General features: G+C 42.2%; 2 protein-coding genes across 3 annotated transcripts in view; one reads left to right on the top strand and one right to left on the bottom strand.

The window, feature by feature from the left end:
- The window catches only part of TP53BP2 (tumor protein p53 binding protein 2), a 104,550-nt gene that overhangs the window by 76,714 nt on the left and 1,074 nt on the right, over positions 1–26,762 (bottom strand). The window contains exon 2 of the mRNA XM_059677407.1: positions 25,049–25,122. The gene's annotated coding sequence lies outside the window, so the exon portion shown is untranslated. The remainder of the gene's footprint in view (positions 1–25,048; positions 25,123–26,762) is intronic.
- On the top strand, positions 2,905–23,426 carry FBXO28 (F-box protein 28). Of its 2 annotated transcripts, XM_059677416.1 has the most exons (5): positions 2,909–3,212; positions 9,738–9,847; positions 12,310–12,448; positions 16,994–17,189; positions 18,788–23,426. In XM_059677416.1, the coding sequence occupies exons 1-5, from the start codon at positions 2,946–2,948 to the stop codon at positions 19,180–19,182; spliced, it is 1,107 nt and encodes a 368-aa protein (XP_059533399.1). In that variant the 5' UTR covers positions 2,909–2,945; the 3' UTR covers positions 19,183–23,426. The 2 variants fall into 2 exon arrangements, with proteins under 2 accessions (XP_059533400.1, XP_059533399.1); XM_059677417.1 differs by lacking the exons at positions 16,994–17,189; positions 18,788–23,426 and adding an exon at positions 12,744–12,782 and having other exon boundaries at positions 2,905–3,212.

The following is a 26,762-nucleotide window of genomic DNA, read 5'->3' as shown; positions in this document are numbered from 1 at the left end:
TGTGAATGAGCTTACTGGCAGGAAGTGGTTTAGATTCTTTCCAGAGTTGTATTGTGTTGTTTAGATCAGGGAGAGATGTTAACCAGATATTGTGTTAACATGAAGGTAGACAATGAGTTCATTTCAGGCCAAATTGTAATAGGTTCTATGAAGAAATAGCAATACCCTAAGTAGAAAAGGGAAATTACAATCGATTAGTGGAGATAAAACTAATATATTATAAATATGCAAATGTGTCAGAAATGTTAAGCATAAAGCATTTACTGAATGCTAAACAACCATGGGGTGGAAGAACTGAAGAAATAACTTCAAAGGATTTTGCAATTTGCAACAGTGATAGGTCACATGACCAATTATTACTTGCCCAGGAATAGGAAAAGGATGGTAATTCTAACAAGCTAACCAACACTACTTCCAATTAATCTTCTTGCTTTAGTTGTCCCTTCCCCCCATTTCCTGTTGCCCTTGGTTATGGTTAGCTTTTTTTGCAGTTTCCTTACCTACCATCCAACAATTAGATTCCAAACCAAAGCTGCAAAAGAAAGAACATCTTGGAAAGCTTAAGACCCAGAAATAAATAACAGAAAGCTTCAAAAGTTAGTGATTTGTGTACCTTGATCTTTGTCATATTATGAAGATACAAAAATATGGAAATATTAAGCAAACTTTAAAAACTTATTTTTGATAGTCATGGGTTTGTAAAGAACAGCATAAGACATACAGTCACTGCCCTAGCTGGTTTGCCTCAGTGGATAGAGCGTTGGCCTGCAGGCCGAAGGTCCCAGGTTCGAATCCAGTCAAGGGCACATGCCAGGGTTGTGGGCTCGATCCCCAGTAGGGGGCGTGCAGGAGGCAGCCGAACAATGATTCTCTCTCATCATTGATGTTTCTCTCTCCTTCTCCCTTCCTCTCTGAAATCAATAAAAAAAATATTTTTTTTAAAAAAGAAATATAGTCAATAATCTATATATATAAAAGCCAAGCGACCAGAACGATGGAATGACCAGAACGACTAGAACGACCAGTCACTATGATGCGCACTGCGGAGGCCAACCGGCCTGATCAGGGCCCTGATCAGCCCCCCCCCCCCCCAACCTCCTGTGGCCCCTCCCCCCAGCCGGCCCCATCCCCGATGGCCCCCATCAGGGCAGGCCAGTCAGACCCCACCCGTGCATGAATTTATGCACCGGGCCTCTGGTATTGTAATAGCTATGTATGGTGCCAGATGGCTTATCAAGGGAATCACTTCATAAGTTATATAAATGCCTAACCACAATTTTATTTTGAAATAATTACACAATATTACAAGTGACTCTCATATACTCTTCATCCAGATTCACTAATTGTTAACATCATATTTGCTTTATTAATCACATTCTGTATCTATTGAATGACTTGAGAGCAAATTGAGACATCCTGCCCCTTTAACCCCCAAATACTTCAATGTGTATTCACTAAGAACAAAAATATTCACTTACAAGATGCTAATAAAATTATCCAAAGCGGGAAATTTAATGTATTACAATGTGATTGTCTAATATAGTTCATATTCAAAGTTCATCAATTGTCACAATAATGTCCTTTATAGCTATTTTTCCTAATCCAATTCAGGATCACTCACGGATTTAGTTGTCTTGCCTCTTTAGTCTCTTTTAATCCGGGATAAATCCTTAGTCTTTGTCTTTTATGGCATCTACCTCAAATTCAGGATGTGCATTTTTTTTTTAAATATATTTTATTGATTTTTTACAGAGAAGAAGGGAGAGAGATAGAGAGTTAGAAACATCGATGAGAGAGAAACATCAATCAGCTGCCTCCTGCACACCTCCCACTGGGGATGTGCCCACAACCCAGGTACATGCCCTTGACCGGAATCGAACCCGGGACCCTTCAGTCCACAGGCCGACGCTCTATCCACTGAGCCAAACCGGTTTCGGCAGGATGTGCATTTTTTTTGCAGGAATACACATTATGTTATGGCCTTTTGGAGGTATCATATCAGGAGGTAAATGATGTCATTCCTCCCATAACTCGTGATACTAAATTTGATCCTTTGGTTATGGCGATGTCTACCAAGTTTCTCTATTAAACTTCTCTTTGTAATTAATGTGTAATTTGTGGAGAGTTGAGACTGCAGATATTATGTTCCACATCACACACATTTGCTTTTTCGTTTTAGCATCTTTTGATGATTCTTGCCCAAGTCAAAGTTTTCATTGAGCTATAACTCACATATAAAATGTGCTACTTTACAGTGTACAATGCAGTGGTTTCAAGTGCACTCACAAAGCTGTGCAACCATCCCTGGGATCCGATTCCAGAACATGTTCCTCCCGAAAAAAAAAAAAAAAAAAGAAAAAAAAAAAGAAGAAGCCCTGCCCCCCTTACCAACCCCCACCCCCACCCCCTCCCTTCAGCCTCTGGACACCGTGACTCATCTCCTTTCTGTCCCTAAGGGTTTGGCCATTTCAGGTAAATGGAATCACACAATATATGGCCCTTTGTGTCTGGCTTCTTTCATTTAACCTATTTTCAAGCTTAATCCGTATGATAGTTTTAATCAATACTCTATTTACCCAAGTCGATTATTACTATGATTTTTGAAAAATTACACTTTAAACACGTAGTTCTGTCTACACGTACTGGTGCACATAGTTTTACCATGCTGTCAGGAAGCTCTTTAAGGAAGCTGCGCCGGGGGGTGAACTGTCATGGACGGGGTCCCCCTACCCTGGAGCCCTCCCGACCTCCCATCACAGGTCCCCGCACCAGGCTCTGGCCTGCGTGGCTCTTTAACAAACAGCTTTGTGCGCGGCTCCGCCCCGTCACCCGTAGGCCCCGCCCCCTCCCCAGGTGTCCCTCCCCGGCGGCGCCGGGGGCGGAAGTGACGCACCGGAAGTTCCCCCGATCCCCCTCGCAGTGGGGGAAGGAATTAAACCCCCAAGATGGCGGCGGCGGCGGAGGAGCGGATGGCCGAGGAAGGAGGCGGCGGCTACGGCGACAGCGGCCCCTCTTCGGTCATCGGCTCTGCCCAGCGGCTGCCCCCGCCGCCCGCGCCGCAGCCCCCGCCGCCGGGCTCCCAGGCGGCCCCGGCCCCGGCGCTGGCCCCGGACCAGCTGCCACACAACAACACGCTGGTGGCGCTGCCCATCGTAGCCATCGAGAACATCCTCAGCTTCATGTCCTACGACGAGATCAGCCAGCTCCGCCTGGTGAGCCCCCCACCCCCGGGACCCCGCCGCCCCTCCGCCGGGCCGAGGTCTGGGGAGGGACGGAGGGGGAGCGCGTTCCCCGGGGAGGGAGCCCCCCGCGAGCCCAGCCGGGGCCGGAGCGCGGCCCTCCCGCCCCCAAGCCTCTCTCCCTCCCTCCCTCCCTCCCTCCCTCTCCCTCGGCGCCTGTCAGCGGGGTTCGTCCCGAGGCCGCCCTGGCTCCGGGCTGGGGGCGACTCTCCGGGGCCCCTTCGCTCCCCACCCCGAAGCGGGGCGGGAGGTGGAGGGAGCGGGGACCCCCGAGGGGCTGGTCGGGTGCCCTGGGGACGCCCCCCCCAGCCCGGCCGGGGTTGGGGGACCCCGCGACCCAGCCAGGTCGTCTGCCTGCCAGAGGGACGCGCCGGCCCCCCTCGTTGGAGAAGGTGGAGGGGGGCCGGGGGGGGGTCTCCCCGCGCCGCGCGGAGGCTCGGGGGCCGGGAGGCCCTGCCGGCCGCGCAGACACCCCGCCCCCCCCCCCCCCCGAGCGGAGCCCCTCGACCCCGGTCCCCCTGGCAGTTCGTTTCCTAACTAGGGGTTCGCGCCGACCCCCAGCCTTAGGAGAGGGGTCCCCCGACAACCCGTCGGTCCAGCCGGGGTCTCCGGGAGGGTTGGCTGTGCTGGGGGTCTGGCCGGGGGTGGAGGGAGGTCCCTGTGCCTTCGCGCGCGGCCTCCTTCCCGTGGGTTCACCGTCGGGGGGACATGGAGGGGGGACCGGACCCCATCCCGGTTCCCACGAGGACAAAGACGTGTCTGCGCCTCCTTCCTCATCAATCTGTGTTTCGGGGTTACATCTCCCGTTTAAAACGGATTGTCATGGCTTTTTTTTTCTTTTTTTAAAGGAAATCACGCTTATTTTTAAAAACAACAACAAACAAAGCTTATTCATATTAATTCAACCTGATGACTGGTTTCATTTTTCTCGACAACACAGCGGTCCATTCCAGTTTGCAGGACGGAACATTCTTTCGTTGGAAAGTGTGTTTCAGAATGGACTGTCCCTGACTTTTCGACATGTCCCGTCCTCGGAGTCAATCCCATGTAGAAACTTAAATATTTCTTCAGTTTGTGTTAAGGATGGTGTCCGCGCGGACATGACATGTGAATTGAGCCTTTCAGCCCGACAGTAGCTTTGCAGAGCTTGGGACCATCACGGTTCCGTTTCATAGGAGTGTTGAGGAAAAGGGGGGGGGGGGTTCTTTTGTTAGTTGTTTTACTTTTTTAAAAAAATTAAAAACATTTTTAAATGGGGGGAGGAACCGGTCCATTCTAGGGGACAGTTAGAACACACCCCACAATTTATCAAGTGGCATTTCTTCCGAGTGAAATACTCAGTCCCATTCTTCATCTTTAAGCAACTATCTGTTCTAGCCTTTTAAGACACAGATTTGTAGTTTCAAAGATTGTTTTCACACGGAGCCCTTCCTTACCAACCCTCCCAGCCCCTCACCCCAAGATGCTGCAGCCAGCTTTACCTCTCAGAGATGTTTTAGCAAAAGGGAACTTACTCCTTTCTTTACTTGAGGTTAATGGATAATTCTTAGATTAAATCAGCGGTTCTCAACCTTCTGGCCCTTTAAATTCAGTTCCTCATGTTGTGACCCAACCATAACATTATTTTCGTTGCTACTTCATCACTGTCATGTTGCTGCTGTGATGAATCGTCGTGTAAATATCTGAGATGCAGGATGGTCTTCGGCGACCCCTGTGAAAGGCGACCCCTGTGAAAGGATCGTTCGACCGCCAAAGGGGTCGCGACCCACAGGTTGAGAACCGCTGGATTAAATGCATCATCTTTTGGGGGTTGGAGATGCCTTTAGTTTTAGATTCTTTGGTTTGGTGTCATAGGGTACAATTTGGTTAACGTTAGAAAAGCAAGATGTTCTTTCTAGCCACTAGATGTCAGCATTAAATTTAATTACGCCCTTCACATGAAATTGGCAGTCTGCAGCCCGTGCCTGGGAGGTGCCACACTCGCCTCTTCTATGTAAGCGGGCATTCGGACCTGAAGAATGGTTTGCCAACAAATCCAGGAACTTTAGTACGTATGGTGTTATGAAGCACCGAGATTACATAGTTCCTTTGGTTATTTTTTTAGGGGAATTGGGCTGGATGTGGTTGGAAGGAATTGGTTTCCTAAGTAAATGTCAGCTACTCGGGCGTATTGGCTCGCTGACGTATGGCTCAGGGGTTTGTTTTTCCGCCTTCCCAGTTGACTTGCCTGATGAGGACCTCAGTCCTAATTCTGTTAGCATCTAGATTAGAGCACAGGCACACAACAGGCACTTATGACTCTATATTTTCTTTAAAAGATTTGCTCTACGTTGAAATTGCTATCGTAACATTTTTCAGTGATTTGGGCACTTAGGTTGATCACAAGCTTTGCCTCCTGCTGCCGTGAATTATGAAATTTGACTCCCCGGTCCAGTCACTTCCAAAGGACTGTCCAAGTGCCTTCTTCAGTCCTTTGTTTGTTTTTCTGCCATCGAGTTGCTCCAGAAATGTACCCAGAGCTTGGAAATCCTGGTTACACAGGATTTTAAGTACTTAACTTTAAGTGTTTAATTCCTCTAGTGTATTTAAAATTATTTGGCTGGACTCAACTTTTGTAATGACAAAACCTGTACTTTGAGTTGTTTTTCTAGTAAATCAGACAGATTTGTGCTGATGCAGCAGTAGACTGTCACCCAGGCCCCTGTGACAGGCATGAGAGTTTTTGAAACTAGAGGCAAAGGTCAAGGAGTTGGGGAGCAGAGTAGCCATTGGAGAGGACAGCACTGACGGGAGCAGGGGAGGCTTTCTGAGAGGTTTTAGGGGATCCTATCAGATATTCGGGGGGCGGGGGGCAAGTGGAGTGCCTGTAAATGGAATGGAATCCTATTAGTGGTCAGGACGTACGTTTTCCTGAAGGTTGGATTCAGAAGTCTTGCACATTCTCAGTTGGAATGAAACTTTTCCGTTGATAACAAAATACATAAGTACATGCTTTTGTCCCAAGATATTTCTCAAGAGCACTCTCACTAGTTAAATCTGTTACCCATTTGTAATTCCTTTCACATCTTTTCTTCCAATGTTAGAAAATTTCAGTTATAGAGAGGGTTGATGGGTAGGAAATTTAAAGAAATGAGAAACCATTACTTTTTTTTTTTTTAACCAGGCAAGCTGTCTTCTTCATATCGCTTGCTCTGCGTCAGTGGTTCTCAACATTTTTGTTTCAAGACACCTTTACAATCTTAAAAGTTGCTGAGGACCCTCAGAGCTTACCTTAGAAATTTCTAGAAAGCACAAGAATATACAGTATATCAGCTGTCAGAACAGTGTCCTCAGATGTGTTGCCTCTGGAAAACTCCACTGTATGTTGTGAGAGAATTGAGAGTGAACGTGGCAGATAACACCTTAATATTATGCAAATAGTTGGCCTCCCAAACCCATGGAAGTATCTTGGGAAGCCCAGGGGTCCCTAGACCACACTTCGGGAACCACTGCTCCTCCTGCGTGTCATAGAGAATGCGCTCTCTTTATTGCTGCTTTTCCTTTTTTCTTTACGATCTCATCACCAGGTAATTGATTTTATTAGGAGGTGCTTAAGTTCAAGTAAGAGATTGTAATATTGGGGGGATAATTCCTTCTTCCTATAGATTCTAGTCTGAGAGTGAAGGGGTTCAGTCAGGAACGCTGTCCAGTCTCTTCACGGAAGCAGTGTTCCTGGAGCACTTAGCGCAGGACCACACGCGCAGGCAGATACGTACAAGGGTGTCGGGGTCATCGGGAGGGTTTATCAGGAGAGGCTTCTTCAAGATAATGGGGTTTTATCCAGTGAGTAAAGTAGAGGCATGTCCCTCTCAGAAAAACAAACAACAGCCATAGAGTGGAACAAAGTAATTGCAGAAGGGTGACTTAGATTAAAATGAGGTTGGTTTTGGATGTGTGACGTTTTAGATGTCCTAGACTAGTGATCAGACTCCCTCCTACTTTCTACCATTTTATTTCACAGACTTGCCAGACTTAAGAAACTGTTTTTGAGAACCTCTGGGGTTGACAACTTGTGGGGGAAGCAAGTAAGGATGTTAAACAGCAATAGCTTCTCTCATCATCATTATTTCATTTAAAAAAAGAGACCAGATATAACTGTATGTCCTGGTAAACTGAGAGCTGTGGATTCTTACAATGTTGAAGAGGGTACCTTAAAAGGACGGCTTCTGGCTCTCGATGGTTTGGCTTAGTGGATAAAGCATTGGCCTGTGGACTGAAGGGTCCTGGGTTCAGTCTGGTCAGGGGCGCGTGCCCAGGTGCAGGCTCGATCCAAGGTGCAGGAGGCAGCCAATCAATGATTCCCTCTCATCACTGATGTTACTCTCTCTCCCTCTCCCTTCCTCTCTGAAATCAATAAAAATATATTTTTTTAAAAAAGGAAGGCTTGTGCAGCCTGGCTGGCATGGCTGAGTGGTTGAGCATTGACCTGAGAACCAGGAGGTCACGGTTTGATTACCAGTCAGAGCACATGCCCGGGTTGTGGGCTCAATCCCCAGTAGGGACGTGTAGGAGGCAGCCAATCAGTGATTCTCTCTCACCATTGATGTTTCTATCTTCTCCCTCCCTCTCTGAAGTCAATAAATTCATTTGACATGTGATTTAGGAAGTATCTATTATTTAATATTAAGAGTACTAATGCTTTTATTAGCATAAACCAGGTTGAATTTATTTGTCCCTGTATTCCCAGGAGGAAGCAAACTTGTATCAATAGTTTCAGCAAGTATTTGTCAAACATTTGTCCTTGGGTGTTATGAGAGAGAGAAAAAAGTATAAGACAGCCCGTGCCTGATTGACTTGAACTTGATCTAGATTTATCTGTCATCATCAACATCTGTACAATGAGAATTAATGTTCAGGTTGAAAACTCTGAGTCACTGCAAAATTGTCCGGGATCAAAGAACAAACAGATACTAAGTACTAGGTCTCAATAAGAAAGATGCTGAGATAGCTCAGAAACATAACTAAGTATATAGAGCATAGTTTTTAAATTAGTACTAAGTTAAAATTTATTTAACATAGTTTTTATGTAACACTTTAGAGTTTACCAAATGATTTAGCATGTATTGTTTCATTTAACCCTCATGATGTCCTGAGTTAGATACTATCCACATTGTACAAGTGGCTGGCTCAGGTTTCAAATGGTAGCTGACTTGCTCAAGAGAGCATCAAGACTGGACTCAAATCCAGGTGTTTTGATCCCGTGCTCTTACTATATATAAACATCATATTCCTTAAAGATTCAAAATGGTTGAGAGTCTGCTACACATGTTAAGATACTTTGAAGGACATCATAGTATCTGGAATAGAGAAACTGTCTCTAGTTAACCCAAATCACTAGAAATGAGTAGGAATTCTCATTCAGTTACAGGTCATATAAACTTTGTGAGAGGTTGGACTCTAGCTCGAATATACATATTTTTTAAATATATTTTTATTGATTTCAGAGAGGGAGAGAGAGAGAGAAACATCAGTGATGAGAGAGAATCATTGATCGGCTGCCTCCTGCATACCCCCTACTGGGGATCGAGCCCACCACCCAGGCATGTGCCCTTGATTGGAATCGAACCCAGGACTCTTCAGTCCACAGGCTCTATCCACTGAGCCAAACCAGCTAGGGCTGAATATACATTTTTATCTAAGAATTTCCCTTGTTTCAAACCATTAAAAACCTTTGAATATATTGATTGATCGATCTTCAGGGCTACATTTTCTGACCATATTAGTGGGGATACATTTAGAACTTTTAACAAATACCTAAATTAAAAGATCAGTTTTCTCCCCACAGGTGTGGCTCAGTGGCTGAGCGCTGACCTATGGACCTGGAGATGGTGATTCCATTTCTGGTCAGGGCGCATGCTCGGTTGCAGGCTGTATCCCCAGTGGGGGCTAGGGAGGTTGCGGGAGGCGGCCAATCAATGATTCTCTCTCATCATTGATGTTTCTTTCTCTCTCTCCCTCTCCCTTCCTCTCTGAAATCAATAAAAATATATTTTTTTAAAAGGTAAGTGTACCTTGCCCACACATATTAATTTTTTTTATATATATATTTTATTAATTTTTTACAGAGAGGAAGGGAAAGGGATATAGAGTTAGAAACATCAATGAGAGAGAAACATCGATCAGCTGCCTCCTGCACATCTCCCACTAGGGATGTGCCGGCAACCAAGGTACATGCCCCTGACCGGAATCGAACCTGGGACCTTTCAGTCCACAGGCCGACGCTCTATCCACTGAGCCAAACCGGTTTCGGCGCCACATATTAATTTTTAATGCATTATTCTCAGAATTGCGAAGTATGAGGGATTCACCCACATATGATCAAAGGATTCAGACTGTAAATGGGAACAGTACTAGCACAGAGAACTTATAGTGTTCAGTTATGAGTCTTAAGTTAATTGTCTGTCATTAATTTGATTATTACTTTCTAAAATTCTTCTTTCTCCTCCTCTCTCCCTGTAGGTTTGTAAAAGAATGGACTTGGTCTGCCAGAGAATGTTGAATCAGGGATTTCTAAAAGTGGAGAGGTACCATAATCTGTGTCAGAAACAAGTCAAAGCACAGCTCCCAAGGTGTGTCATGGCTAGCAATGGCAGTGCTTCACAACTGGGGATTTTGTTGGTGTGTTTCTTGATTTTGCTTGGATGTTATGAGAGAGAGAGAAAAGAATTACTCTTAGTATCAGTATTTAAAATATATTATGTGTTATTTGTTAAATAGTCATTTGTAGTAAAGGGGTACCCGGATCTCAATAAGAGATACTTTACTATAGTTTCCTCCCTCTCGTCATTTCTGTTCAACATTTTACTGGAGGTTCTAGCCAGGGCAGTTAGGCAAGAAAATGAAATAAAAGACATTCTCGTTGAAAAGAAGGAGTTCCTCTCTCTGTTCACAGATGACATGAACTTGTATGTATAGAACCTTATACATAAGGAATACACTAATTATTAGAGCTAATAAATGAGTTGGGTAGGGATATAGGATACAAGATTGATATACAAAAATCAATTCTGTAATTGGATACACTAGCAATAAACAATCCAAAAATGAAGTTAAGAAGGCAATCCCATTTACAAGAGCATTGAAAAGAATAAAATACTTAGTAATAAATATTACAAAACAAATGCAGGACTTGTACACTGAAAACTGCCAAACATTGTTAAAAGAATTTAAAGAGAATTAGATGGAAAGACATTCCATGCTGAGGGATTGGAAGGTTTTCTATTGTTGAGATGGCAATACTCCCTAAACTGATTTGTACATTTAATGCAATCCCCAACAAAATCCTAGCGATCCTTTTTGAAAACATTGGTAAGCTGATTTTACTATTTCTCTGGAAATACAAAAGACTCAGAATAATAAAAAACAATCGAGAAAGAACAGAGTTGTTGGAGGACTACCACTTTCCAATTTCAAAACTTACTACAAAGCTGTAATAAAACAATGTGGTACTGACGCAAGGACACACATAGAGATCAGTGAACTAGAACTGAGAGTCCGTAAAATAAACCTCTGATTTTAACAGTTGATTTTTAACAAGAATGTCAACACAGTTCAGTGGGGAAAGAAGAATGTTTTCAACAAATGATGCTGGGAGAACTGGGTAGCTACACACAAAAGAAGGAAGTTGGACTCCGTCACACCACGTACCTGTAAATGTCAGTGCTCTGCTGTAAAGCCTCAGATGAACCTGGGTTAGGCACTGGCTTCTTAGGTATGACACCGAAAGCACAAGCAGCAGCAGAAAAAGGCAAACTGAACTTTATCACCATTTAAAACTGCTTCGCCTCAAGGGACAACATGAAGAAAGTGAAAAGACGACCCACAGTTCGGGAGAAAATATTTGCAGCTTATGCAGCTAATAAAGGACTTGTGTCCAGATTTATGAGACACTCTTAGATCTCAACACTAAAAGGACGAGTCGGTTTAAAAATGGGCAAAGGATCGGAATAGACGTGTCTCCAGAGAAGACATGCTAAAGTCTGCAGCCGGGAATGATGGTCGGCATCCTTAGTCGTCAGGGCATTGCGAATCAAACGCTGAGACAGCACTTCACACCGAGTAGGATGGCTCAAATACTAAAACAGACAGACAGTGCGGGAAGGGTGTGGGCAAACTGGGACATTCATGAATTACCGAGGGAATTATAAAATGGTGCAGCCATTTTAGAAAGCAGCTTGTTCCTCAAAAAGCTAAGCATAGTGTTACCACTTGACCCAGCAATTTCACTCCTAGGTATAGAACCAAGAGAAATTAAACTATAACAACACAAAAGCTTAGATATGAATGTTCGCGGCAGCATTATTCATAACAGCCAAAAGGTAGAAACAACCCAAAAGTCCAACAACTGATAGATAACAAAAATAATGATATAACATGTAATAGAATGTTATTTGGCCATAACTGTGCTAAATGAGAGCAGATGTACCCAGAATGCCACATACTGCACAAATCCAGTTATCGGAAATGTCCAGATTAGGCAAATGCATAGAAACAGAAAGCAGACTAGTGGTTGCCGGAGGCTGGGGAATGGGAGTGACTGATAATGTGCGTGGGCTTGCTTTCTGTAGTAATGAGATTGGTCTAAAATTAGAGGTGGCGATGGGTCCACAACTCTGAATACACCCAAACCACTCAATTGTACATTTTAAACGTGGTTTTTATTATATGTGAATTATTTCTTAATAAAACTTTTAAAAAGTTTAAATGAGTCCATTTTATGGGCCAAAAGATACAATCTCTATATGTCCAAGTGTAATTCTTTTATTTTTCTAATTTCTCTGATTCTAACAGCCAATAGGCTTGATACAGGCCAAAGAAGCCCATAATTTTTTTTCTCTAAGTATTTTGTCAGTAAGTGCTAGTCGTTAGCAAAGATTTCTGGACATGATTTATTTATCCTTACGGTTGAATCATGATCCCATTGTAGATTTCTGATTGGACATGTAAATGTTAGGCGGTCTCATTAAGATGTTTTGATTGTTTAACGCTTTAGTCCACAGCCCATCTTTAAAGGTTGCTTTTCTAATTATAGGAGAGAGTCAGAAAGGAGAAACCATTCATTAGCTCGTCATGCAGACATCCTTGCTGCCGTCGAAACAAGGCTTTCTCTATTAAATATGACCTTCATGAAGTATGTGGATTCCAATCTCTGTTGCTTCATCCCAGGAAAGGTAAAATAGAATTGCTTACTTACAACAGCTGGATTGTACTATGTAAACTTCATTATAAAGTTACAGTGATTTTTAAATGTCAAAATTGCTCCTAATTCCCTGGAATGAGTTTTTGTGGATGGATTTGTATAGCTTCTTTCTGTACAGTATCTAATAGAAATATGAGTCATTTGTGTGTTCTTTATATTTAAAATGTTAAGTATGAAATATATAGTAGGAACCCTGCTGTTCTTTAGAGAAGCCTGTTAAGAGTTCATAGTCAAGAAAAAAACTTGAACTTTTACTTTTTGTTAAGATGCCAGAGATACCGCAGCAGTGAACAAGATAAGTATTGTCCTGCCTTCAAGATTGTTATAATTTAGCGGGGGGTGGAGGGGTCGGGGGTGTGGAGTAGGAGGGACAAGCTGGGTTTTGTTTTATTTGAGAAATGTTTCATGAGACAACTTTATAAAACTTCCAGATTTGAAAAGAATGAATAATTCTATAGCAATATACTCAGAGCTAAGTAATAGCTCTGTTTCACCCAGAAATAAGTATATTTAGCATATTTGCTGTTATTAAGTTAAAAGGCCCCAGTATTCAGTATGGTACTCACACCTTCAGTAGTATCATCCTTCTTGAATTGAGTGTAAATTCAGATGAAATATGTCTATATCCTTTTTTTATATGGAAGGGTGGAGGTGGAATTAAAGGTCATTTTGCTACTTAGTTGACACTAGCAAAAGTATCAACATGCTTAGAACTAATTACTACCTAGTAAAATCGGAATGTTTTTTGTTATTTCCATAGATAATTAACATTGGCAATATTTTGTATGCACTTTCTCTATTTTCAGTTTTATGTGGTATTTATTTGGGGGGGTATTCTGTTTCTTTTCATTTTATTTTAAATATTCTTTGGTATATCTCACTTTCCTCATATTAGCTACATTGCTTTTTTGTAGGATACTCTAAAAGGGTGACCAGTTAGAAATTTTAGATTCTGATTATACACACACACACACACACAACACACTAGTATATATATTTTTAAAATATATTTTTATTGATTTCAGAGAGGAAGGGAGAGAGAGAAATTGAAATATCAATGATGACAGAGAATTGGCACACCCCTCACTGGGGATTCAGCCTGCAACCAGGGCATGTGCCCTGACCAGGAATCGAACTGTGACCTCCTGGTTCATAGGTCGATGCTCAACCACTGACCCATGCCAGCCCGGCTAGATTCTGATTCTTAATGCCAGATTGTATCCTGATTTGATTGATAGGCCTTATCTCAAGTATTCCTGGGAAGTTCATTGAACTAGTTACCCCTATAGCCTCATTTTTATTGTATATCTCATTGTTAAGAATATGAATATTTAAGAAACATCTTGCCGTTTTCATGACCTCAGAGGCAGTTCAGTCAGCTGTTACTAACAAGAGTTGAGCTGTTTGGGCAGAGTCCATGTGGCCTGCACAGCCCAAGGTATTTAGTATCTGGCCTTTATAGAGGTTGCTAATCTTTGTTCTAATTCATTGGGATCACGTGATTGGAATGATGATCTTTACTGTCTAAACAAATAAGAGCAAATCCATTTTTTTTAGAAACCACTAGTTGACCTCTCGCTTCTAGTACCAAAATAAAAGGATAAACCGGCAGCAATGGAGAATGTCTTAAGTTTTCCAGATGCAGTCAGTCCCCTTGGGCATTTGCTCTGGACAGCTCCTTTACTGCAGCCTTGACCTCGCCCTCAGGAGAGGAGAGGTTGAAAAGGAATTTTGTGCCTAATTTTATCATGTAGGCAGCTACCTATCTTTTTCTCTTGCCATTGCCCTCATCTTATATTTATGAAATACTTTCTAATTCTCAGAGCATTTATATATAGTATCTCATTACTTTCCATCACAGCCATGCAAGGCAGATAACAGTATTATTCCTCTTTCATTGGTCAGAAAACTGAGGCTAGAGACCGTAAGTGATGTGACAAAAGCTGCACTCAAGTTTCCTGATTTCTCAATTGTGGGGCTTTACTGTTTTATTCCATTTTTCCTTAATACCCATCTCTTCACAAGACCTTATTTTAATTTTTCTCCTGTAAACCTAAACTTGACTGGACAATTAAAAAATAGTAATTTTTGTTTTAATTACCGCACTTAATTCAGCTTGGATTATTTTGTTTCTTAAAAGTGCCATCTTAGCCCTAGCTGGTTTTGCTCAGCGGGTAGAGCAGTGGCCTGCGGACTGAAGGGTTCCAGGTTCAGATCCAGTCAAGGGCACATGCCCGGATTATGGGCCTGATCCCCAGGGTGGGGCATGCAGGAGGCAGCCGATCAATGATTCTTTCTCATCATTGATGTTTCTCTCTCTCTCCCTCTCCCTTCCTCTCTGAAATCAATCAACTTTTTTTAAAGTACCATCTTATTTACAAAAACAGGCACAAGTCAGATAGGGACCTAGTTGCTGACCCCGCCACTACATTGATATCCATTCATCTTCTCTCCAAACTAAGGGGGTGCAGATTGTTGGCTTATTCCTATACACATGTCTCCAATCTTCTGACATTTAGAAGTTAAACTTTTTACAGTAAGCTTATGGTCAGTGTCAGCGTTCACGTACACATGTGAGCAGAGGTTAACTCTTTTGAGAGAATGGTTAGTTGGCCTCTGTACTATAGTACAGATCTCAAATCAGGAGATTTAACATTGATACAATTACAATTAAATATCTCATTGATAATCCATATTCAGATTTCATCACTTATCCCAATAATACCTTCCTATTATTTCCTCAATCCAGAATCCAATCCAGGGTCATACATGGAATTTTTAATCTTCTTTAATGTGGAATAGTTCTCTCTACTTTGTTTCTTGATCTAGATTTTTGAAGAGAATGGGTCATTTTGAAGAGTATTCTCTAATATGAACTTATGTTTCCAGAAAGTTGTATTTTTGTATCCTTTAAATTTGATTTTAATGTGATGACATTCTTAAAAATCAAATCAGTTTATTCTCATATTGAATTTTTAGGTCCCTCCTTTTTCCTCCCCTCGCTTCCCCTGACAGCCATCTTGGCTCACTCTAAGGAGTTCTGATAACCTTTTTTGGACTCCATCCTATATAATAAAAGGCTAATATGCAAATTGTCCCCTCAACCAGGAGTTTGACAGGGAGTTGGATCGGGGGCGGGGCTAGCCAACCTCCCGTGTCCCCTCCCCCCAGCCGGCTCTGCCCAATTGGGGCAGGGCCGGCCGGACCCCACCCGTGCACGAATTCGTGCACTGGGCCTCTAGCTCTTTAATATAAGCAGAGAGTAGAGAAGCACGGGCGAGGGCAATTACTGTGCCAGTTTGAACATTTGCATGATAGAGTGAACTGCAGTGTCAGAAATGGGATGGCTGGTCACCATATTTGGTTTCTTCCATACGATTTTAAAACTTGGGAATATTTTTCATAACTAATATTTTATTATCATCTCAAACCCGGGCAGGATTCAGCATGTGGCGCATTATGTGAAAAGTGTAGAAAGAGCTTCTGGTGCTGCTTATCCTGTGGGATTTTATGGTTCCTATCAGGACTCAGCAGCCTGCGGAAGGAGAAGGTAGATAATGAGATTGTTCCAGAGTCGGGTGCTGCCAGGTAATGCAGCAAGAGGAATGAGTGGGATTTGAAGTGGTTTGAGATATTTCAGTGGCAATCATTTCGTGATTCACCCACAATTGGGGAGGTAAAGGCCATTGGAATAGATGTCATCCATCTGGAGGTTTTCAGCGATGTGAGTTACTGTCTTCAGGTCCATGCCGGAGCCATGGGAAGGATGAAGGATAAACTCCCAGGGATTACAGCTGAGGGTAAAATTGCCCCAAGAGCGTTCAGTTACTATTCCAGCAAGAGAATTAGGATTTTCAGAACTTGGTTTCTTCTCCCTGTATACTATGCCTGTATGCTGATGTCTCCCCATCGCAGTTACCATGAAATGAAAAAGGCTCTCTTGCTACCCTTTGGTGACAGCAAGCAAGTGGGATCTGAGGAGACCTCATTCTAATCCATAGCAAGCTTTAGAGAACAAAACCTCCAGGGACAGAGCACGGTGGAGTGTAGACGCGAGGAGGCGGTCGGGCGGGGTTCCTGGGGCTGCGGGAGACACATTCGGGCTAGAGTGAAGTGGGTTTGGAGGATTAGCAGAACCCCTGCTTGCACACAGGATTTAATGTCTTCGTTTAGTCCTCTAGTTTTTAGTATGTGTACATCCCTCTTTGTGGCACTTACTTATACATGTCTTCCCAGTTATACTGTGATTTTCTTCAGGGCAGGAGCTATATTCATCCTGATTCTTTAGCCCCAGCACAGTGCCTGGTACTTACTAAATGTAAGTATGAAACATATAAAGTATTCTAACAAGGCCAAAGCCGTGTGTTCCAGATGGTAATATTATCAGTGGCCAGTACATCAGTTAAATCATCCTACAGATTTTTACAGGAATTGCAGTCACTCAGTCACTTCTCTCCCTGTTTAACTGTTTTCATATATATGTCTCGAAAGTGCTAATGAGAGCTCGTTGTTTCAGGTTATTGATGAGATTTACCGTGTGTTGAGATATGTCAATTCTACCAGAGCCCCTCAGCGAGCTCACGAGGTGCTTCAGGAGCTGAGGGACATTTCCTCCATGGCAATGGAGTACTTCGATGAAAAGATTGTTCCCATTCTAAAGAGGAAACTACCAGGGTCAGATGTGTCCGGGAGACTCATGGGCTCGCCTCCAGGTACCTCTTGACTTGACTATGTTCAGTGTGTCATGTTCTATGTAGATGAGATAAGCTGCTCTTTTCCTTGTTTGATCATATATCTGAACTTTCCTGTGTCTGTAAATGATCTGCAACATCATTTTTAATGACAAATTGGTTACAGACCATACCTTACATGACTGATCCACTGCCGGACGCACACTTGTCTCTAGTTTTTCAGTATTGAAACCACACTCTAAAGAACAGTCTTGTGGCTAAATTTTCATGCATATCCATTCCTATGGACCGAAAGTAGATTTATTACAGTGAGACTTCTCAGTGAAAAACTATATGTAGGTGTATATATATGTAGATCTTTTAGGCATATTTTTTGATGTTTCTGACTAGTTAATATTCCATTATCCTAAAACAATTAAAAATACCAGATAAAATTCTTCCTGGAAATATCCAGTTAATTATTTTAGCCCCCAGAGTGTCTGGTTGCTACTTCAAAAGACAGGGTGCATAGGCTATTGTGAACACTGCCACTTCTGTGGTAGCTGTTTCACAGAAGGACACTGGAGCCTAGAGATGTGTGCCCTTATGTACTGAAGGACTAAATTGCTCAGTAGTCTCAGTCCTTGCAAATATGTTTTTTTAAAAACTTTGGTAAAACATTTTGTTTGGGTAGTTAGCTCCCTGGAGTATTTACTCAGCGGGGGTAACTGAGTGCCTCTCTGTAATTTAATTATAAAGCCTATGGCATCTCAGCATTCATAATATACCTGTTATTTATTGGGTACTTATTATGCGCACAGCACTGTACTGTGTCCTGTGGAGACTAAAAAGAAGTGTAATATGTGGTGTCTGCCCTCAAGGATCTTACTATTTCAAAAGGTAAGACATATCCAGGCCCGAAGTTCAATTATCGTAGGCAACAGAAATATTTTAAAGGAGTGTCCATTTAAATGCCAAATGAGTAGCAGAGACAGAATCTTACGGAAGATCAGATCATTGTTGGCTGGACTGATAGGACTTCACAAGAAAACCTTCAGGAGAAAAGGTGGTTGTTGTTGTTTTTTAAAATAGGTTATTAGTTTAAAATAGTGATTTTTATGTCCATGTGACATTGTATTATTCCTAACAGAACAGTTCCAGAGCCTTCCTGCACGTGTCAGAAAGTCTCCATGATCGTCAGGAGCGGTGTCCATTTGTCCTTAAAGTTGGGGCTTTTGTATGTAACTAAGTGCAGCGAGAATTTAAGAACATGATAGGTCTATGTCTGACTCCAATGTTTATGTTGGTCTCAGTAAAATAAGATAGAAATGTTATTTTCTTAGTAGGTCCAAAAGTGATTTACAATATTTTAAATCCAAGTTTATGCCATTAAATGTCCTCCTCCATGCTGGCAATCCACGCTTTGCCACATGAACACGAGAATCAGAATTCAGACTCATTTGTAGTTAAAACCAGGTGTCTGAGTGGAGTAATCCAGTAGACAAAGTAGACTGCAAAGAAAAAATGATCAGAAGTGGTAGAAGGACATTCCATTTCAAAATAAGCTTAATTAATGAAGTATTACTGGTAGAGTGACATTTTAAGTGACTGACTGGCTGTTTTAAACTATTTTCCCACAGTTCCAGGACCTTCTGCAGCCCTAACAACAATGCAGCTCCTCTCCAAGCAAAACCCTTCCAGACAAGAGGTGACCAAACTCCAGCAGCAGGTTAAGACAAATGGTGCTGGTGTGACTGTTCTCAGGCGTGAAATTTCTGAGCTCCGCACCAAAGTGCAAGAGCAACAGAAACAGCTGCAGGACCAGGACCAGAAACTGCTAGAGCAGACCCAGATCATAGGCGAACAGAACGCACGGCTGGCGGAGCTGGAGCGCAAACTGCGGGAAGTCATGGAAAGCGCAGTCGGAAACCCCTCAGGGTCCGGGCAGAGTGAAGAGGCTCCCCGGAAACGGAAAAAGGCAGCAGAAGCCATAGACTCCCTGAGGAAGTCCAAACGTCTCCGGAGCAGAAAGTGAATGGAAACAGCTCTGGGCTCCAGAGGGAGGCCTGGCTTAGTCGCTTGAGCAGTCACGCATATCAGGACTCCGTGAGCAACGTGGCGTCCCCGAGGCTTCTAGGCGCTCAGAACACAACTGCAACTTGAACTCTCGTGATTGGGACGTTCTTTCCCCGCTTCTCCTGGTCGAACTGACGCACAGAACCTTTTTACTTTGCAATAGATTTGTACTAACCAGACCTATTCTATCATGTTTTGAGGAGTTAACTTTTTTCTGTGCAGCTCATGTTTAAAGTAAGTTTATTTGTTTCTGCATATATGCACATTACTTAAGGATCTTAAACCAGTCTTGACAGACTAGAAGTTTAATACAGAAAATGTCCTGTTCACTTGAAAGAAAAGACCTACTTTTTAAATGGACAGTATCTTGTTTAAAAAAAAAAAGTTGACTTTTTGTTATAAGTGACCTTTGTCTGGAATGTCTGAAAAGTAGTAAATGCTTTTTGGTATTGAAGTAATGGGTAACTAAAACGGACTTCCATAGTATTGGCTGTAGAAGGGGCCTCTACAGTATTGACTATATATTTTTATAAACTACTGGCAAGGGATTTATGCAGTTATATCATGTTTTCAGTTCTCTTTGGGGCCACGTCGTACGTTTGCATGGATGGATGCATGCATTGCCTAGGCAACTCACTTAAAAAGCTCTTGCACTGGTATTGATCTTGAACCTCTATACTTCTCCACTTGTTAGAGCAGCGGCTGAGTTAATCTAAGCACTTACCATCGTCCACCACAACAGCTGGCCTTTGGGGGAGGGGGTCGGGAGTCCATTTGTCCTCCAGTTTTACAGGAACAATGGAGCATTAAAGCCCGTTGCTTTATCTGTTCTCTGGGGTCCAGGTACACTGGCTAAGGCAGGACCCCAAATCCAAGGCGCTCTCTATCGATATCAGACCTCTGGTTACTAGTACTTTCCTTATTCACCACTGTGTGTGCTCCTTGATCAAGTGTGATGACCAGTGGGGTGAGTAGGGGACCCAACCTGTGGGATGCAGTTTTGCCATTGAAAGAAAGTTCACTGAAGAACACTGTACTACGAAAAAGCATTTTGATCATTTCATTTCTGGGGGATAACCGGAGGGAAGCTTTTTAATATTAATTTCAAGCTTTCCTTGTCCTCAACTTTAAACAGAAGCTTTAATTTTGCACTCCTGTGTTGAGCTTGTAACTGGAAAAGCATGTCTTGCACTGTTCAGCCTTCTAAGCGGTCACTTTAACAGCCTCCAAATTGTGCACAGTGGTTATTTCCCCCAGCTGTACATTTTTGAGACATTCAGATGTTACTGTTCTAGTTTTGTTTTAATGTACTAAGTTATGTCATTATTTGACTGTTGTTTTAAACAGCTGTTGCCCTGGGCTTCAGTTATTTAAAATAAATTTAGGTGTAATGTAGAAAACTGTCCCTTTCCAGGTGGGAATTAGTACCTGTATAAAACCTAAGGTTTTGGTAAGTACCTTAGTTGAATAAAAGCACAAAGTTGTCACCTTTTTTTAATCCGTCCAACATGACATGGTTCTGCATCCTTCAGATTAACCTCACCAAATGGAATTTTTTCTGACCCATTTTTTATATTGTCCTTACATAATATTGTCCTTAGATTTTGATCAATTCTATGTCTAACTTTGAAACTCCATTTATGATGTAGTATGTTTTCAATGAAAAAACCATAAAATAACTTCCAAGTGTTTCATGGTTTGTTGGGAAGGTAATTTTAAAATAAACAATTTCCAAAAAAGGTTTGTCAGCCAAGGTCATCCGTAAAAGTCCCTGTCTGGAACTCATTTCCTCAGCAGGTCTCATTTTTTGTAATCATAGGATTTAGCCATATTGTCATAACTTTGGAAGAGGCCTACTGGAATATTCATGGCCTTTAGCAGTCTGCTTTCCTGGTAATAGGAAGACTTTTTTAGGTAACAAAGTACATGTTTACAGGTTTACAAAGTATGATTCTTATGCATCAAAGGGATATAACCTCAGATGGTTTCTTTAATAGTTGTTAATGAATTCTTGCAAGTTGCCTGGGATTCTTTAGAAACTATCTAGATACCCTAAATGTATCTGTAGTCTTCCATTAGGGAACACGAGTATTTGGCTTTCATTACAAGCTTTTACACATTAGAAGGTAGATTTTGTTTTGAAATCCAAATTTCTACAGTGTACACTTGTAATCACCTGTCCGTAAGATTAATGAGTTGCAATTGTTAATGCATGAATGTTCCATAACAGTCGGAGAATAAAACACTACAGTTCTGTTGTTTGTTTAAGTCTTAAATCTTACTTAGGACATCTAGTTAAAACATGTTACGGTATTGTCTTGACCGATTTGGTAGTTTTTATACTTGCTTTTGGATAGCATAATGGTATTTAAGGTTCAACAAATCACAAATCCTTTTGATCAGCTTAAACTGACATACGTTGTAGGTAAATTGTAAACTAGCCTCTCAGAGAGAGAACCATCCTGCCTGGATCCTACGTCTATGATGTAAATGCCACAATGTTAATGTCCTAGAACAACATTTCATGAACTATTCTTGTCATCTCCCTTGGCTGGTTTTCAGAGGAGATGTCTCTATTTTAATGGGTCATTCCCACTTACAAGGTGATTATGGTACAAGAGTACAGACAGATCCAAGGGGAAAAGGCATCTAGAAGAGAAAAAGCAGACTGCCCCCCACAGGCTCCTTGGGTTATCTCCTACATGGACTTGGTTCCCACATGGGCTGAAACACGAGTTCTTTCGGAACCTGGGGTTAGAGAACCTGCTGTTTTTTTAAGCTGCTCTTTTGGGCAAACACGAGTGTATTCAGAGTAATCGTGCTTTAAAAACGACTGGGGTGCCATGCAGTCTGAAGCCACTGGTTTTGGAAGCAACTTCTTTTTGTAAACCATGTTTTTTGGAGTGTTGAACTTTATAGGGGCTTGCCTTAATCTCTGTTTAGTAGTTCCGAGATGTACGCTCTATTCTACTTGTTAAAATGTTAAGAAATTCTATGTAGCCCCAAAGGTGGGTAAAGGTATAAATGATGCCTAAATAAATAAGCTAAAAGGTGTCACGGCAGCTGGATTTTTGAGAGAAAATGGACATGTAGACATAGGCTATGTATAATAAAAACAATGGCACCTTAAGATTGCACTATTTTATGCATTATTTTCTATGCCATTCCATAGCCGGCACTTTAAGCTCCAAAGAAATGATGTATGATGTCCCAGTTGTCCCTTATTATTAATAAACTTTTTCTTAAGACAGGGCACTCCGTTCTATTTTACTATAAATCAGTTTCTTGGACGTGATTCCTTTTTTTGAGTTCTCTATTTCCTTAGCCATAATATTTTCTAGGATCTAGGAACTCCCTATCTTGTCGGTGTCCACCAGTGTATAATTTTAATTTAATGTAATGTAAAATCTCATACTTGGTGATCAGCACGTTTTTATATCCTGCTCTAGGCCATGAGTACCAGTTTGTTAACAATCAAACCATCTACAAGTGTCATAAGCTGATAGTAAGATTTGAAGCCAGGAATAAAAGACATTCTGAAAGGAAAGGTCCTATATAATGCAGCCTCTTGCAAACAGCTGTTTCTAGTATAAAATCCAATTCGATATGCCATCCAATTCTTTGGCTTGGGATCTCTCCACTAGCCCACAAAAGATTAGTAAGTTAAAACCACTTAAATGTAACAAAATCCTATAGCCTGTCATTCTAAAGCGAATTATTTTTCAAAGATGCTAAAGTGATCTACAAAATGAAACTAGTAATTGGTTGGTTGCTGTGTACCCTGATTTTATTTTTAATAGCAATATACGTATAATCATGATAAATATGATTGGCTCAAGTCTTGGCCTTCGTCAGCTCCCTAAAAACCTGTTCAATTTCTGAAATCAAAAAAATAAAAAAATAAATCCTAGCTTTTCCTGTTGTGTCTGGAGAGAATTGATGGGGTTTAGAAGCATCCTGGTAATCTGTTAGGTCCACGGCCAAAGTTTAGCGGTCCATATTCAAAACTCAGACCGAGAGTCTGGAAGTGTTCGAAACGCCTTCATGTGGTACCATGTCTGTTTACTTATGCTCGTGAGCAGCAATAAATGACCCGTTTACCGTCTGGAATTGTCATTGTTATAACCGAATTCAATCATTGGAAAGTGAAAAACACCTCCCAGTCACACAACCGGGTACGGAAATAAAGGTGTTGTTACCAGCGCTGCCTGTTTGCTTTGTATTTCGTGCGCAAAGGGTTGTGGAGCTCCACTTTGCACAAGTGCCATGGGAACAGCTAGCTGCCGCTGCTTGCAGCAGTCGCGTGGGGGTTTACATGTGACCTGAGTCCTCACAGCTGCTCTATGAAGTTGGTTTTTCTCTGCAGGGAAGTTTTTAAAATATATATTTTACTGATTTTTTTTTTTACAGAGAGGAAGGAAGAAGGATGGAGAGTCAGAAACATCGATGAGAGAATCATCGATCAGCTGCCTCCTGGACAACCCCAACTGGGATGTGCCTGCAACCAAGGTACATGCCCTTGACCAGAATCGAACCTGGGACCCATCAGTCCATAGGCTGACGCTCTGTCCACTGAGCCAAACCAGTCAGGGCTGCAGGGAAGTTTAAATTTGGGTTAAGCAACACGTCCACGATACCATACAAGTAAATGCCAGACCTACCTGCACCCAAAGCTGCTGTATGTCCTGCTACATCCACTACACTAAATTCTACAATAGCTGGGAGCCATGAAACTAGATTACATCAGTTCCAAACTTAGGAATAATATATAGATGAGCACCCTATATATCCACTAGAAGTGATCAGTGTCCAAATCCCTCACGTTAAGAGTGACGTACAGAACTTAACATCTGGAAAAGGCTGGGCGTGGAGGAGGCCATGGTTTCACCCGAGGCATACAGTTAGTAAGTATTGTGAGGGCTTCTGGAACCTGTGACCTCAAGGAGGAGGCAGTCCTAGCGGATGTGGCCTGAAGCCCTCACTGGTCCACAGTCACTTTACTCTATGCTGCCAATCAGTACAAAATTCATGACCACTAATTTTTTTTTTTTCCTCTGCCAGGAAGAATACTGGTTCTCTTATCAAAATTCCTTCCAGCTCCAAAACGATTCCAAATTTCAATGCAATGCAATCACACACATTAATCTCGCCCCCTTCTGTAAAGAAGGGACTGGTAAAGAAATGGCTCAGAACAAAATGCACAGGAAGAGCTTGGATACGTGCTTGACCCACTTTGTCTAGACAGCGGTTCTCAACCTGTGGTCGCGACCCCTTTGGGGGTCGAACGACCCTTTCACAGGGGTCGCCTAAGACCATCGGAAAACACATATATAATTACATACTGTTTTTGTGATTAATCACTATGCTTAAATTATGTTCAAATTGTAACAATGAAATAGGGGGTCACCACAACATGAGGAACTGTATTAGGAAGGTTGAGAACCACTGGTCTAGAACGTAGATGTTCAGAAAAGAGGTCACAGAGGACTTTGTGCTGCAGGGTGAGGGTGACACAAGTGGGACCGATTGTCCCAGCGCCACCTCTTCATTCCAGTCACCCGGACATCACAAAAGCAGGAAGAGAAAGGCTGCAGTAGCCTCCCCAGTCTGCGGAAGGTAGATGAGGGTGGAACCTTTAGTTCCATATCCTACACAATATGTTCACGTTGTTAGGAAACCAAGGACCTTCACCAATATTATCATTTTCAAACAATCAAACAATTGGAAAACAAAAAATGTGCACGGAAGGACACCTTGATTGCAGAAGTATGATCTGCTTACCTCACTTGCAATTTCCTATGGCATCAGGAACTACTGGGACTCACCTTAGCTTTTCACAGCAGATTGGGTAGCAGCGTCTTTCTAGAATAACTGGTATGATGGCCCAACAACAAATCACCTGGCAAGAATAAGGAAGAGGTGTGAAACCTAGATAACACATTAAGAACTTACTTAAAAGGATTTTGATTGATTTCAGAGAGGAAGGGAGAGGGAGAGAGAATCATGGATCGGCTGCCTCCTGCAACACCCCACACTGGGGATCGAACCTGCAACCCAAGCATTTGCCCTGACCGGGAATCAAATGGTGATCTCCTGCTTCATAGGTGGAGGCTCAATCACTGAGCGGTGCTGGCCAGGCAGAACTTGTAAAATTCCTAACTAAATATGCCTGTGTCATCAAAATATTTGTTAATCCACACAGGAATGCTAGAGCCAAATCCTTCTCCTTCTCTTTAGATGTCAAAATCCACATTCCATTCAAATGTAAAAGGTAAGGAAAAGGGAGGTGTAAATAAAAACTCCCTTCTGCCCTGGCTGGTGTGCTCAGTGGATAGAGCGTCGGCCTGCAGAAGGAAGGGTCCCAGGTTCGATTCTGGTCAAGGGCACATGCCTGGGTTGTGGGCTCGATTCCCGGGCGGGGTATACAGGAGGCAGCTGATCCATGATTCTTGCTCATCTTTTTTTTTTTTTTTTTTTTTTTAAATATATTTTATTGATTTTTTACAGAGAGGAAGGGAGAGGGACAGAGACTCAGAAACATCGATGAGAGAGAAACATCGATCAGCTGCCTCCTGCACACCCCCCACTGGGGATGTGCCCACAACCAAGGTACATGCCTTTGGCCAGAATCGAACCCAGGACCCTTCAGTCCGCAGGCCGACGCTCTATCCACTGAGCCACACCGGTCAGGGCTCTTGCTCATCTTTGATGTTTATATCTTCCTCTCCCTTCCTCCCTGAAATCAATAGAAACATATTTTCTAAAAAGCGATTTAAAAATAAAAACAGGTTCTACTCCGTCGGATTCAACCAATCAAGGATTAAAAATACTTGAAAAATAAGTATTTTAATACTTTTTACTGACTGAACATGTACATTTTTAAAAATATATACATATTTCTTTATTGATTTTAGAGAGGAAGGAAGGAAGAGGTAGAGAGAGAAACATCAATGATGAGAGAGAATCATTGATCGGCTGCCTCCTGCACACCCCCACTGGAGATCAAGCCCACAACCCAGGCATGTGCCCTTGACCAGAATTGAACCTGGGACCCTTCAGTCCACAGGCTGACGCTCTATCCACTGAGCCAAACTGGCTAAGGCTGAACATGTACATTTTTTCTAGTGATTATTCCTTAAACAATACAGTGTAACAACTAGTTACATAGCATTGGATTAGGCATGTTAAGTAATCTGGAGATGAGTTACGTATACAGGAGGATTATGTAGGTTATGTGCAAATACTATACCATTTTATATATGGGGCTTGAGTATACAGTATCCCAAGGGGTCCTGGAACCGATCTCTCAGGATACTGAGGGAGGACTGTGCCACTATTTATTGGTTTGTTTTTAGTTTAGTGAGGTTTATTCCCCTGGTATGAACCACTAAAAGATACAGACTTAAAAACAACTAGAACCATACTATTATCACACTAAAGAAATGAACAGCAATTTCTTTTCTTTTCTTTTTTTTTTTTTTTAGCAATTTCTTAATACTGCCAGGTATCCAAGCAACATTTGAATTAAATGATCTCCTG

Source organism: Myotis daubentonii, chromosome 20 (genome assembly GCF_963259705.1).
Source record: "Myotis daubentonii chromosome 20, mMyoDau2.1, whole genome shotgun sequence".
Taxonomy (NCBI): Eukaryota; Metazoa; Chordata; class Mammalia; order Chiroptera; family Vespertilionidae; genus Myotis; species Myotis daubentonii.
This window is presented reverse-complemented; position numbering and strand designations above follow the sequence as displayed.

Excerpts from the sequence above, each read along its gene's own strand:
- FBXO28 (XM_059677416.1), top strand. The coding sequence starts at position 2,946 with ATGGCGGCGGCGGCGGAGGAGCGGATGGCCGAGGAAGGAGGCGGCGGC. Across the intron at positions 3,213-9,737 it reads AGATCAGCCAGCTCCGCCTG|GTTTGTAAAAGAATGGACTT; the intron begins GTGAGCCCCCCA and ends CTCTCCCTGTAG. Across the intron at positions 9,848-12,309 it reads GTCAAAGCACAGCTCCCAAG|GAGAGAGTCAGAAAGGAGAA; the intron begins GTGTGTCATGGC and ends TTCTAATTATAG.